General features: G+C 34.5%; 2 protein-coding genes across 3 annotated transcripts; one reads left to right on the top strand and one right to left on the bottom strand.

The window, feature by feature from the left end:
- Nucleotides 1-314: 314 nt before the first annotated feature.
- LOC148302567 (uncharacterized) lies at nucleotides 315-9,397 on the top strand. Of its 2 annotated transcripts, none has more exons than XM_088271446.1 (3): nucleotides 315-1,633; nucleotides 3,038-3,298; nucleotides 4,418-9,397. In XM_088271446.1, exons 1-3 carry the CDS (start codon nucleotides 1,414-1,416, stop codon nucleotides 4,591-4,593), a joined length of 657 nt encoding a protein of 218 aa, XP_088127572.1. In that variant the 5' UTR covers nucleotides 315-1,413; the 3' UTR covers nucleotides 4,594-9,397. The 2 variants fall into 2 exon arrangements, with proteins under 2 accessions (XP_088127572.1, XP_088127571.1); XM_088271445.1 differs by having other exon boundaries at nucleotides 4,415-9,397.
- A 3,562-nt stretch (nucleotides 9,398-12,959) lies between these two features.
- Afg3l2 (AFG3 like matrix AAA peptidase subunit 2) lies at nucleotides 12,960-15,893 on the bottom strand. Its single transcript, XM_088271437.1, has one exon. It carries the CDS (start codon nucleotides 15,511-15,513, stop codon nucleotides 13,168-13,170), a length of 2,346 nt encoding a protein of 781 aa, XP_088127563.1. The 5' UTR covers nucleotides 15,514-15,893; the 3' UTR covers nucleotides 12,960-13,167.
- Nucleotides 15,894-15,974: the final 81 nt, after the last annotated feature.

Genomic DNA, 15,974 nt, shown 5'->3' with positions numbered 1-15,974 from the left:
TTTAAATTTCATACTATTTCTGTGAGCCTATGTGGCTCATTGGAAATAGGTATCAAATTGCGGTAGAGGGGTTCGAACCGAGAAACTCTGACTTAAGAGTCCGCGACACTAACCACTGGACCAAAACCCGACACAACATCATTTTATATTGTATTTAAATATATACATTATACCATTTTATTATAATTTAAAAACAATTAAATATTCTTTATTTCACACACAGTTTATTTTTAATATTTAATTATCTACTTAATATGAATTTTTATATTGTGATTAAAAACAGATTTTCAGATTCGGGGTAGATTCGGGTGAGCAGTTCTTAGTTAAAATCATATTTATAGTATGAAGAAAGAAATCATCTTTAGATATTTATATTGAGAATAGCGAAGTACAAAATGCGAGGAGTATATAATTTGCCATATTGAATTGTGATACTAGGCTTCTTGTTAAAGTATATTGATATACTGCATACAAATAGTTGCATATCCTAAGAATAAACACATTTCTCAGTGATTGGCTGAAATAAATTAAGTACGATCCAAAGATAATATTTTATTTATCACATTAGTGTAAATACTTCACTGATATACAAAACAAAGAAAAAAAACTAAAGGTAATTACAAAATATATTCAAATAAATATGTTCATTTTTATAATTAAAAAAAATTACATATTACCCAATGCTTATTTCAAGTTGTTTCTCTGCACTTTACCCCAATATCTTAATTACTATTGGATTTTTTTCAATATTGAATATGCAACTTGTCTATGATAAGAGATCATGATACGTAAGGAATATATAAAGTAGTTAAACACTGGTAAATGAATTAGCAAATGTATATATATGGCAGACCATCCGGGTTTTCTATGATTACCAGTGCCAGCAAAATCCTATTTCTGTCTGCATTAAGTATAGTATAGAATAATAGCCATAAGAATAATAATATCTCGTTTCATTTATATATTTTTCTTCTAACTTATGATCATTAATTAATTGATTACGTGTAAGCAAAGCAATCGGTCCAGGTTAATATGAAATAAATATAACATTGAGAAAATCATCAACTCGCTATGCTACAGAACCTTTAAATAATTGGGAACATCAAATCTTCAATAATTACTCATAAAATATGAATAGTTAATTTATTTGTCATTTGATTATCAGGTTATCATCACTTTCTACACGAAGATGATCATCCGAACGCTACTCCTGTCATCACCCTGGAACTTTTATCAAGGTCTGAAAATGACAATAATCCAGAGACTTCCGAGGAAAGGTCCTACCAAGAAACTGAGATACCGAGGCCTACTCTGATACTAGATAGCACTTCCGGAGTTCACTTCCTGACAGAAGACCAGGCTAACTCCCTGTTTTCCCCCAAACTGGAGCCGACTAATACGGACGGAGATGAAATGGATGATTTGACACTGTCCCCAGTGAGGTCCAAGCAAGAGTTGCTGGAGTATTTGATAAGGAGCGATGGCAGCGTAGTTTGCAAGCTGTGTGGAGAGATTTTGCAAAGCAGAACTCACTGGTACCGACACAAATACAAATTCCACGTAGCTCCCGCTTCGCACCCGGCACCCCTCTACAAATGTGAACAGTGCAGCGTTTTCTTCAAAAGCAGAAAAGGTTTTTTAACCATACTTTATTTTTTTAATCATTATTTTATCAATGCACTTAGCGACACCAGTTGACTGACATCTATAAAGAAGGAGAAATATTAGTAACTGCCAACTTTTTTTGGCAGCTGTCAGCTTATTCCATCACTTTCAATGCTTATTATACTCTGTTTTTTCTAAAGAGACTAACTATTGTTTATGAACAGTGGAATCTTTGTAATTATGATTTGAAAATAGAAAGATATTTATATTAAAAATAATCAAGTAAAATGTAAAGCAGTCTACACGGAGTCATGAATGACGTGACCGAGTGACGCAATCTATTTCACATCTACGCACCTCCATTATCCACTCAACTCTTTTTTCCAAATCATTCCCTTATTTAATGACTTTATGAAACATGTGTAAAAATTTAAGCATTTAAACTGATCACTGCGTTTCAAAACATTGTGACATTTACACCATGTAGTACAGTCATAAAATATTTTTTTGAATTAATTTAAACACTTATTTCCTAAAGAATCTTTTTTCATTTATTACAGTAACAAATATGTAAGTAACTAGAATCCATTGAGATTATCCGTTGTTTTAAAGAACTGTAATATGAAATAACTCTGAAAAAATTCCATAATGTTATTGATTATAAATTAACACATTGTTGTCGGGCGGTTTTGTTCATCAACCCCGACCCTAATTATACTCTGCCAGTCTGCCACCCGACCCTCAGTATGCTAATCACAAGTAACCGCAAACCCAATTCTCACCTGTACAATGTTTTTTGGCGTCTCTCGCACTCTACCAAAAGTTAGCAAATAGAACGCTTTTAAGCCTCTCCTGCTCTCTACCAACAGTATGTAAAATACGCTTTTGAGCGTTTTCCGCAAACAATGCGTTAATTACACTTTACGATGCGAGCATTCGTATAGTCAGTACAGTGAGCCGAGCGCTCCATCCATAGTTTTGGATGATCGCTGATGCTCGCCGCGAGCGATGTTATGACGTTACGTTACGTTACGACGAAATGCTCCGGTCAATCTCCACCCTTAGGATAAGAAATATAAAAACAAATGCTGCTTGTTTTTAATGTGGCACAATATTAAAGACAATATGGAGAATGCATCTAACAGTAGTTGAAAAAAGGATCATTATAAAAAAAAAATATTCGTATATTGATACAATGGAACTTCTCATAAGGAGTATAATTCGTTCCAGAATCATTCCAGAATCAGAAACATTTTTTGTTTTGACTGGCGCGGAAGTCCCGGTTCACAAGTTAATGTCGTTTAAAACCGGATTGGCTTCTGTAACTTGTTATGCAAAATTTCACTCGTTAAGGAAGTAATTTTTTCACAGTATTTTTTTTCGTTATGAGAGGTTCCACTGTATATTGTAATGATAACCATATTTTGCGCAGGTTACATCGGCCACATAGCGAGTAGACATCCAGACAGCGACACGGAACCAGTTGGGGTGATAACAGGCGCATCGAGTGCGGCCTCCATCTCCATCAAGCAAGAGCCGCTGGATGTGGATATGTCCATCCCGCACTGTGAACTCGCCAACATCAATTACACGGGAGGACCCTTGCCGGTCAACCCTGCCATGCCCAACATCGTGGTCAACCCTTCTGGAGTCATCAGGACGGAGGGCAAGAAGGGCATGAGATCGGGAAGAGGTTGTCTTATTAATTTAAAATTTCTTGAATGTTTTTCGTAGATACTTTGTGGCACATTTTATAAACCTTATAAAATAAAACAATTTTGTTTTTAACATTTATTGGTACATTTTTTCTCCAACTGGTTTTGACAAGAACCTTGTTATCATCAGGGTTACATGAGTACATGTGTAACCCTGATGGTGAAAAGGTTCTTGTCGAAACTGGTTGGAGAAAAAAATGTACCAATAAATAAGTGGTCAAAAACAAAGTAGCTGTATTTTAAAAAGATAATGGGTTTTCTTTGGCAGCGTCATTACGATGTCACACAAACTTGTGTGACATTGTTTTTTTTTTGTTTATAATTATTCATGCCTAACTAATAAAATCAGAACCGCAGACACACTAAGTACGATTTTTCAGCATATAACATTGAAGCATGATATAGGAATATGAATGTCTGGGTTTATTGGCTGATTCAAGTAATCATTTATACACTGTAACATTCATCTTTCTATTCATAATAGACAACCACATTACTCAAATTTCTAAAAGTTGTTTATTCTCATGTCAACACAGGTCATAATCCCATCCCTGTTAATACGCAGACTTCAAACTCCAATCTCAATAGAAAGAATCTTCAAAATGCTATTTTTTAAACATATTTAATATTAACCTTTCGGAGAGTGAGTTTCTGCAAACAAAACTGTATGTTGGGAGTGAGTTTTTTTTCTAATTTTGATTTTTTATATCATTAATGCTACAAGTACCAAATTTTCTTGAATAACAAAACATATTTACGCCAGTAAACATGATTTATATAAAAATTCGATTGATGGGTTTTCTTTGATAGCTTCATCACGATGATGTCACACGATGAACTTTATTGTAACTAAAATGTCATAGACAAAACAGAAAAATAATCTAGTGTAGTTTTAATGTTTCAAAACAACCACAGATGGCGGTAAAACTGCCGTTTCATAAATAAATGTCACTAAGCTTAGTTATAAGTGTGGCTGATCATGTATGCCTATATTACTTTGAGGAAAGTTTTGTTGGACGACCATGTTTGGCCACACTCCTAGACAGGTTAATATTAAGAGATTTCAGAGAGAGTTCATATGTGCATTTGTTCAGCAGTTAGCAGCGAGTCTGGCGACGTGGGTGGCGTGGAGTGGGAGAAGCAGCGGAGAAGGGAGGAGCGCCTCGTGGCGGACATCATCGCCCGTGTGCGGAGAGAGTGCGAGGCGGCCGGGGGCGCCGCGGCCGGCACCCGCAGGGGCTACTCCAGGAGATCAGCTCTCACCAATGGGTAGACATGGAGCCCCAACCAAACCCCAAACAGAAATCACTTGTCTCCAAAAACAACTATTGTAAAGATAATATGTTCACAGAAGTGTAACTACTCGTATTATGCTTTTTCTTTTACGTCTAATCTTACTTTCTTCTACTTTTAAGCCACATTCACACCCAATGGTGCATAGGGCACTGCATCGGATCGATAAATTGTCATCTTGAACATTCATTATCTCAAGGTAAAGTGATCAGTCCTTCTCTTCAAATACCAGTTCAGGGTGACATTAAATAAATATCACAGTGAAATTTACTAATATTTATATTTGCGTCCTTGGGAATCGAATTCGGGACTTCTTTTGCAAGTAGTTAAATGAATTAGCCACTAAACTATGAAAGCGTACTGTAAATGAATAGTAAAACACTATTCTCCTCTCTTTGCGAGTGGCCGGGCGCCGGGTGAACGTATGAAGGTCCGGCACAGTATAACAGCCAAACACTACTATGCTATGATTACAGACACTTCAAATGCTGTATGGTTTTTGCTCTGTGATTTATACTTTAGCTGTTTTATTTAAATTTTATCCAATTGTGTAAGTCTCCTATAGTACCTTCTATTCCTCTTCCATTTCAGTTTCCATCAGTCCTTCACCTTGAATTATTTACTTACATCATCTGAATTCCATCAAACACATTCCGCTCCTACATCCAAGGATCTGAAGCACAGGACTGGTCACCCTACCTTTAACAACAAAGTGGAAAAGATTGAGTTAACAATGCATTGATCCAATGTGGTGCCTTATGCACCATGTTTGTGTGGATAGGAGCCAAAAGAAGAAGAATAAAAAAAACATCAATGAGTAAAGGGTTTATGGTATAAGATAAATTTATTTATCGCTCACACCTTTCAACAAAGTCATATATCAAAAATCGGCAATTTTTAGTTATGCATGTTTTCAGAATGCCCAGAAAATGTACTTTATCCCAGCAAAAGCGGCATATTTTTAACTTAATATTTACCCGCTACAGGGCTGAAAGTGTTGTTTTTGCATTTGAAGAAAAGGTATTGTTCAATTATTTTTTGAAATATACTAAACATTTTTCAATGGAGAAAAAACATTTAGGTTTTACCTAAAAAGATCTGTTGCACAGTAAAAAGTTCAATAAGTGGCTTGATATTTATTTTTAATACATTTGATTATTATATCTTTAAACTTTAAAAATGATCTCCTGAAAAATGAAGTTTTTTGATAAATGACGTTGTTGAAAGGAGTGAGCAATATGTTGCAATGTCTCTTCACAAATTGTTTTATTTATTTTCACATTTGTTCTTTATGTTTTGTATTCAGTCACTATCAATCTGAAAGTTTAATTAATATGTTTTAATTGAGTACATCAAGACTACTTGCTTATATACAATTTTATCTAATTATGCCTGGTAAAATGTCTTAATTTGTAATTTCATCACTAATTATGTCCGAGAATAGAAACATAAACCAGATATCAATTTACAATTCTCCTTAGAATTTTAAATCAGTGTTTTGAATCAATAGAACTCTTCGTAATAGGCGGTACACATTTAAAAACTAAGGCAGATATTTACTAGTTATAAACTTGTGATTATTGGTGTGTTTATATGATATGCTTGTGCCATAATACTTTTTAAACTAGAATGATACATTTGCATAATTTTATGAATAGATTGGTGTTTTAACTTCAGTATAATGACATATCTTCTCTCCGTATTTCTACTGACTTATTCTTCTCTCAAATTCATTACAAATCAGTGTTTTAGAATATAATACACAATAGTATAGTGTTTCTCTGTGTGGTACGCAATCACTATTTTATTATTTGTTTTATGAGCGGCAGGAGTGTATATTTTATATAGGCAGAAAAGCAGTGGTACTCGCTTTTCATATAAAAACACGACCAGTGCCTACTATACCTTATCCTTACCCAACCCTACTGCCTACCCTGATTAAAAACTCTTATTTCTTTTACTCCGAGATATATAAAGTAGTCACAAAACTTTCAATTTATTGCTTCTTTCTGCCCAATGGAGTTTATAGCACCCCATTGGATTGACTATTTGTTGGGATATAGATAACCTAAGTGAAGAAGCTCAGCATGAAGGACATTACTAGTATATGGGAATATAAATAGAGAAATATTATGTACATATATACCTGTACTAGAAAAATGCACCATCTCCGAAGGCTTTTAGGAAATATCTGAAACATTAATATCTATCTTTGGAATTCCAAGTTTTTATCACATCATCTCTTTCTTGGTTCATCTGGGTACTTCTCTTGCTCAACTTCTTACCTGATCTTACTCACATTGTCTTCCTTGTTTTCATAACTATACTATATTGTAATTATATGATCATCCATATCGCAACTTATTATTATTTCTGTTTTTTTTAAATATATATTTAAAGAAAACAAATCCATAATGCATAAATCTGGCCACTTATCGAACTTTTACCAGTATTACCAATCTGTCTTTGGTTTGTTGAAAATTAAACACCAATTCAAATTTATTCTCCATATAAACTTTAATAAATAAATAAATAAATAATATTAATTAAGAAGAGAAAACAGTGTATAGCAGCAATGGTAGGGCAATTAAGATAACATACCCATACTCGTATGAGTTTGACAAATCACTGCTTGTGCCAATTTTATTATTAATTTTTGTTTTAAAACAAAAATATTAATAGTCCTCTCAGTGGGATGCGAATGCTGCAACTTTGAGAAACACTACCTTGAATAATCTTGTGTCTAGTCTCCAGGTGTACATATGTAAAAACCTAATGTAATATTTTATCGACTATGTAGGTATTAAGTATACAGATTCATGTTTATCAGTCTTAAGGAGTTTATATTATCATTGGTATTATAAGAATGTGTTAGCCGTGAAGTATAATAAAATGTGTCAAAACTAATGTAAATAATGTGAAATTATATGTTCCTTTGACCGAAACAAAGTGCCAAGGAAAAAAATTGAATTTAACCGATGAAATATATGCTTATTTCACCACAAATTTTGATTATATTTTTTCAATTAAAAATATTGACAAATTTAAAAATAATAATAAAAAATACTGTATAGTGGTGGTCTTCAACCCTAGACTACGGGACTTGTTTCATTGAACCTTAATATGGGACTATTGTAGAATGTACGACTATAAGAAAAGCTCACATATTACCAAAAACATTTTAAAAATAAGTGCACAATGTTTTTTGAGAACTTTGTTTAAAATACGAACATAAAATATGGGTAAAAATTTAAGATACATACTAGTTGTCACTACATTCTTTACATATGTTGCCTCGGTGGTCCCCACAGATTGGATATCCATCGCAAATTTTACAAATTCCCCATAATCTAGGGTTGAATTAATCACTGCTACAGGATGTTGAACACTATACTTGAATTGAATACTCAATAGTAATGTACTCATTGTCGTATTGTCGTCCCTCGTAAAGCATTTGTATAATACGTTCGGTGTGAAGTCACTGAAATCAGTCATCATAAAGGCTGTGTCATGTAACATACCAGGTATTAAGTCGTTGTGCCAAAATAGATGTTACTTCAAACTGTTATTAAGTTATCTACATTATGTGTTTAATTGTATTGAATCTAATAATCTTTTTTTTAATTTCAAGCCAAACACAGAGTCGTTATTTACACTTTTATGGGAGAGAAAAAAATAAGGCGAGGATTCTTCAATCTTCGAATAAGTTACTTATCCAAGTAATAACTATTGAAAATAAAAAATGTTTCTTACAACTATTTTGAAATTTTTCATTAATGTAAACAGGCCATCACTGTAATTAGTATGTTTGTGCGTTTGTGATTATGTAGGCATTGACATTGTCTATGGATTATTTTATTGCAACCTAACCTAGCATTTTAACCTAACTTAATATGACATGAATCATTTGTAAATATGACGTTATGCAAAAGAATGATTTTTAAAGAAATTTCTTGGATATGCATTAGATTATAATTTTGTTACAGTTTGTTACATGGAAACTTGAAGTATATGTGTTACCTCATTGTATACGTTTATGGCCTAATATTGTTAGTTGTTTATTGTTTGCAATATAAAACCATTAAAAAAAAAGCAAAAAACTGATTTGACAGCTCTATTAGAAAGAGATAGTTAAACACATAACTATCTCTTTCAATTGAGACTTAGGATGTAGATTTTAAATAACTAATTCTTTAAAATAAAAGCAATACAAAATGTATTCACAGTACTTATTCATCTTTGCTGAAAATGAATGTAAATTTTGAAATAAACAACTCCTAAATGGAGCGAATCCACCATTTTTGTGAACAAAAAATTGCACACATTTGAAATATTTATAAATGCTCATTCCTTTTACTGTCATTAAAAAAAAAATTAGTCTTTTGAATATAAATTTGCAATGTTTATTTATTCTTAGCTTGTAAACTGGCTACACATTCTATCTGAAACATTTTATTTTGTAAATAGCAATTGTAAAAAAAAGATGTGTGAAAATGGAATTTGTTCCTTGTCTGGTTGTAGAGAATTATTATATGGCCCGAGACTGCTGCTATTAATAATATGTTTTATCTTGTAAATGTGTGAATCAATGTTGTACTGTATGAGAGGCGAATGAGATCCCATGTAGATTTTTGTGATTTGCAGAAGTGACAAAATTATGATAATTACATAGGTTTATTATTTTCAATTGTTGGGTAATATCTCCAAAATTAAACACGGTTATTGGATTGAATTCTACTTTTATTTACATATATATGATAATATGTGACGCTTTCATCTTATTAAGACATTATCAAACATTCTTGAGTGTTTGATAATGTCTTAATAAGACGAAATGCGTCACATATGATCATATATATATGTAAATAAAAGTAGAATTCAAGCCAATAACCGTATTTAATTTTGGATATATTACCCAACAATTCAATATGGAATTCTACCAACTGTCAGCAGTTACAATCAATTACAATTTTTAAAATATTTTCTTTTGGTTCCTATCAGTACTAAAGTGGTGCATAAGGCACCACATCAAATCAAAGCAGTGTTAAGGGTAGTTATATATGTATTTTGAACGCAGATTAAGGGCCCGGACTGTATGTTGTGCCAAGTTTTCAATTTGTAATATAAATATTGCATGTGATGTCAAAATTGTGATAATATTTTCTCTATATCTTAATAAATTTATGATTGTTTTAATTCTATTTTAGAGTGACGTTTCACTTATAAAAACTGTAATATAATGAACAATTTCTCGTTATAGTATATAAATCATTATAATACTGTAGTTGAAAACAAAATAGTAGCAGAAAAATACAGGAAAATTCTTAAATTATGTATTTAGTAAGTTTTAACAAAAAATCTAAATAAACGGAGTTTATACTATCTTATTCTACCCCATCATCGGCTAATTCTAATTATTTGGTACTAATGTATGTATTCAAAAATAAATACCTATATTTATAGTATTTAATCATGAATCTGTCCTTCTCAAAGTAAATTTAAAAAATAATTGTTAGATGTAAAAGTATTTATTACGTAAATATGATTTTTTATTGTATGAATCTCTTATTATTATCTATTGATATTTCGGTGAATGTTGACTAATGTTATCATCCAAACAAAACCAGTCTCATAAAAGTATGGTCATGCCGTCGATTAAAAAAATAAATATGACATCTTGGACTTCTTTGTGTTGATTCTTGAAGTCCCAATGCAATTATCTGTGAAACTGACTTAAAGCACACTTCTCACAAATAATTTAAATTGTAAAAATTCATTCACAGAGATTAAGAAATAAATCATTTAAAAGAATACATATTGATAATCGTATCTTTCAATTGTATCTTTATTAACTGTTATAAATGGGGTTTCCGAAATGTGTCATATATCCAGTTATATATTTCTTACTGGATACAAAAGTTTTCCTGAATAGTAATTACTAATTTTAGTTTTAATGTCATAAAAAAAAACACCCAAGTTCATATTTTATTTATAGATATTTCAACAGAGGCAAATAACTTTTTTATGTACTGTGCAACATGCGCCATTTTGCCCATGATGTTCAGCCATATTTGTGACAGTAAAAATGCCATGTGCAAGTTTTCTGTGAACTAAAAGAGCCAATACATTTATTATTATATTTGTCTCTGTTGAGATATTTATAGTATACTGATAACAATAAATCCAGTATTTATGTACAAAGATTGATTTTATTATTCCATTTCTATTATAAAACGACCTCAAACAGTTTACCATAGTCAATGTCTGGGGTAACATATATAAACTGGACGATTATAGATATTTCAAATTAACGTAGTGTTTACTTAACTTTGAATACCTGATTCTCAAAGACTAATAATTTTAAAATTCCAGTAAGTTTTAAAAACTTCCACTTTATTCTTCCTCTAGTATTACTTACAACGTTTTTCCAATTTCAGTTTGTGTGTAGAAAAGAAGACATTGATTGTGTGAATGAATGAATAATGTGATAGAAATTGATTGGAAGAATGCGAGTTTATAATAAAATAAATACCTTTTAGCAAAATTTCAATGTTGTAATGAGCTAAGTGCATCATAACATGTCAGTTTGCGTGATTCACATGTTATACATTTTTACAGTTATAAAGTTCTCAGATTTTTGTTCTCAGACTATGTCACTTGCAATTTGTGCCAACGTTTCTGACTGTATTGCGGCACTGATTCCACACCTCATTATCGGGATTTCCGAGAAATCCTCCTATCGCAGCAGTCATTAACCTAGTATTTTAACATACTAATCAGCTCATGCTAATTACGCATAAAAATAAAATGATTATTGTATTATATTATAACACTTTTATGGTAAAAAATATCCAAATTTGTAATGGATCGAACGACAATTAATATATCGCTCACTCCTTTCAAGAACGTCATAAATCAAAAATTGTCAATTTTCAGTTATGCATGTTTTCGGATTGCCCATAAAATGTGCTATATCCCAGCAAAAGTGGCATATTTTTAACTTAATATTTACCCGCTACAGGGCAGAAAGTGTTGTTTTTGCATTTTGAAGAAAAGGTATTGTTTAATTATTTTTTTAAATCTACTAAATATTTTTCAAATGGAGAAAAAACCTTCAGGTTTTACTGAAAAGATCTGTTTCACAGTAAAAAGTTCAATAAGTGGCTTGATATTTATTTTTAATACATTGTATTAGATTTTTTAACTATTAAAACGTTCTCTTGAAAAATCAAGTATTTTGATTTATGACGTTCTTGAAAGGAGTGAGCGATATATTTCAACAACCTTGTTTGAATACCTATATATCACCCATTCCTATATCATTTTGTTAATGTTTTTTTTTTATAATTAATGTAACTTGTGATTATAATAATGATTGAACTGCGGATGTATTTATATATTTTAAAATCTGGTTTCTAGTCAATGTATACTTGTGATCATAATGGTTGAACGATGGATGTATTTATGTATTTTAAAATCTGGTTTCCAGTCAATGTGTCGATATTTTAAATGTAAACCTTTCAAAACATATGTTGTAATCCAATCTATAACAATAAACATATATTTAACTCAATTTTATTTGTTTTATTGACATTTGGGTTGATTTTCAAATCCATCACCAAGTGCCAAAATATTAAAAAAAAAAAAAAAAATACACTATAACATATTTCAAACCAATAATAATAATAATTTTGGATAATATATATTTAATAATAATTTATAGCGCCATTTTCTCAAGGGCGCTTTACTGTGATTGAATTGGGGAAAAGGGATAGTGGAAATGATTTTACAAAAAAAAAGGGTTTTTGTTTTTTCTAAAGATCATCATCTCACTTTCGCTGTTTCCAACTACCGGTAGAAAAGCTTTCCACGCCATTGGTCCCGCAGCAGCAATGACACGCTTGATTAATTTAGCGCACTGGAAGCTGGTAAGATTACTTTACCCAATAGCAATTAGCAGTTGTTGCCAATCAAAGTATGAGACATCTATAAACCAATTCGTCTGGAATGCACAGTTCTTTTATATACTCTGAAGTCAAATTATGCATTGATTTATATTTATGCTTGCATATTTTACTATTTGTGATGTATTTATATATGGATTATTCCAGTAAAAATGTATTTTCATGTTTGAAATTTCTAGCGCTTTCTTAAATGTCAACCAACTTTTTAATGAAATTATTGTTTTTTTTCCATACTTTGAATATTTTATTCAAACTATGGTTTTCAATATACATACATTTTTTTTCAAATTAAACAAAAAGAAAATAGTGACAAAGATGGTCCTTCCCTGTGTTCTTCATATTGTTTTACAACATAAATGAAATAATAGGAAATAAAAAGTCATTTTTCAACTAATATATTCATTTCTATATGACTTTATTAGAAAACATCTCTGTACAACGCAAGTGAGTTTTATAAAATGCTATTACTGATCACAAAATATAAATGTTTCATTGTAGGTTATAAATGCTTAATCACAAACCAAAAAACAGCACGGTATGCAAATCAGAATTTACTAAACACAAAGCTACTACAAGCAATTATACAGTGTTCACTTAGCGGTCGTTTCAGGCTTATCAGCGGATGGCTTTTCTTTGTTCCAATCTTTCAATCCTTCCGGAAGAGTAGTGTCTTCTTCGAACGACCCCGTTCCTTCGACAAATTCTTCGTAAGTCGATTTCTCCGGGAAAGGCCGGGCACCGAGCAATTCGATCATATCATCTCTGCTGAGGATCTCTTGCTTGAGCAGCCTTTCGGCAACTTTGATAATGTTATCTTTGTGCGATATGAGCAACTTCTTGGTGTCGTCGTGCGCTCTTTTGATAAGTTCGCGTACTTCGAAGTCTATGAGTTCGGCTGTTTTTTCCGAGTACGGTTTGTCTAGCACCATTTCTCCGGGTTGCGGCATGTCGAACGATACGTTGCCTACTTTCTCGTTCATCCCGTAGTGTACAATTTGAGCGTACGCGCTCTTTGTCACTTTTTGCAGATCATCTTGGGCTCCCGTCGTTATTCTTTCGAAGAATATCTCTTCGCTCACCCTTCCGCCTAAAGTCATGCACATCCTGTCGAACAGCTGTTCCTTGCTGTACAGGTATTGTTCTTTGGGGAGGTACTGCGCGTATCCTAAGCCTTTTCCGCGGGGGATTATAGAAACCTTCAATAAAGGATCAGCGTGCTGCAAGAACCACCCGGCGACGGCGTGCCCGGCTTCGTGGTACGCGACGGTTCGTCTTTCATCCGGCTGCAAAACGTTAGATTTCTTCTCCATTCCGGCGACGACTCTCTCGATGGCTTGCTCGAAGCTCTTCATTCCGATTTCGGTGTGCATATCTCGGGCAGCGATCAGAGCGGCTTCGTTGCATACGTTAGCGATATCGGCTCCGGTGAATCCCGGGGTGAGAGACGCCATTTTCCTAGCCAAATCATTTTTATCGAGAGCGGTTTTGAGAGGGCCGAGGTGCACTTTGAAGATGGAAGCTCTTCCCTTGATATCTGGAGCCGATACGTATATTTGCCTGTCGAAGCGACCGGGGCGCATGAGGGCCTTGTCTAGGATGTCCACTCTGTTAGTGGCGGCGAGAACGACGACGTTGGTGGTAGTGTTGAATCCGTCCATTTCCACGAGTAATTGATTGAGGGTGTTCTCTTGCTCGGAGTGTCCTCCGAAACTTCGGCCCCCTCGCTTCCGTCCCACGGCGTCTATTTCGTCTATGAACAGGATGCACGGCGCGTGCTTGCGCGCCTGGGTGAACATGTCGCGTACTCGGGACGGACCGACGCCGACAAACATCTCCAGAAACTCGGAGCCGGAGACTGTGAGGAAAGGCACGTTGGCTTCGCCCGCCGTCGCTTTGGCTAAAAGAGTCTTTCCCGTTCCGGGAGGTCCCGTGAGCATGGCTCCTTTGGGAATCTTAGCTCCGAGATTGATGTACTGCTGCGGGTTTTTCAAGAAGTTAACAAACTCCATGATTTCTATCTTGGCTTCTTCGCAGCCCGCTACGTCTTTAAACCTCACTCCGATATCACCCGGGTTGATGAGTTTAGCGGTGGAGTCCATGACGCCTCCGAACAGGCCGCCGCCCTTACGCCCGCCGCGACCTCCCATCATCTCCGCGGACCTCCGCATCATGAAGATGAGGAACCCGATGATGAGAAGGGTCGGCAAAATCCCGCTGACGCTGGAAGCTTCTATTTCGGTTTTGTATATGACGGGAACGAAATTGGGAGGCTCGATATTCATGTCCATTTGGGTGTTTTCTAGATTTCTTTCGAACGAGTCTACACTTCCGATATTGAACCAGAGGGTCTGGGGTTCCATGGAGCTCCCCGGGGCGAGTCTGACGCGGACCCATTTCTTGTTGACTACTTCTAATTTCTCTACTAAGTTTTTCTGGAGGTAAGAGTTGGCGAAGTCTTTCCAGGTGATTTCCTTGTATTTCATCTGCATGTAGGCGACGGAGCCGATGATGCCGATGGCGGTGATGGCGCCCAAGAACATCCAGCGCTCTTTGTCTCCGCCGCCCTCTCCGTAGGGTCGCCCGCGCCCCTTCCCGGGATCCGACCCGAACATGCCGAGGTTCCACCCTTCCGGCTTCTGTCCGGCGGCCCGGCTGGGGCCGGAGGGCGAGGGAGGGGTCGCGGGGGGCGGTCTGTCCGCCGCAGGAGCGCCCTTAGCGTCTTTGGAATCCTTTCCTTCCTTCCCCGGCTTGAAGTACTTCTCGAACCCCTTGGGCGGCTTCTCGCACATCCATCTCCACTGATTCAAGAGGGAATCGACTGTGAGTGCGCCGGGAGGGCCTACGTTTATCTTAGTACTATCTATGAGATTAAATAACAACCTGTTTTTTAATAACCGGTCTATTCTGTGCACCGATCCGAGAATTCGATGAGCCATTTTGCACTATTTATAAGTATATACTTAACATTTATATTGTTTAATCAACTCGACGTGCTCTTCTCCGCGAGATTATTCAATTCGTAGAAAGAGTCGTTTTGTCAACTAAAATCCACTGATGTAACGTTTTCATTCAAGAAAAATCGAATAAGCACGAGTTATATACACTTTTTATTTCGATCAATTCATTTCATATTTCGTCACTTTTTTACGTCATGTCGTTCGAACAATTTTTATATTTTAATAAACGGCCAGACGTTATATTTCAACGATTTAAGTTTTCATTTATTCTTATTAAACTTGATAAAATGTGACAAATTATTTAATAAAATACCGGAAAACAAATAGAAATATTACGACACCAATATGACCTGGCTGTCAAAACCAATTGCATAGATTAATTTACCTCTTATCGAATTGTTGTCTATGCTCGATTACACCTTTTTGTTTGATGTCTTTTT

This window comes from Brachycentrus maculatus, unplaced genomic scaffold (assembly GCF_059751285.1).
Source record: "Brachycentrus maculatus isolate JH-2025_06_01 unplaced genomic scaffold, ASM5975128v1 h1tg000440l, whole genome shotgun sequence".
In the NCBI taxonomy this organism is placed as follows: Eukaryota; Metazoa; Arthropoda; class Insecta; order Trichoptera; family Brachycentridae; genus Brachycentrus; species Brachycentrus maculatus.
This window is presented reverse-complemented; position numbering and strand designations above follow the sequence as displayed.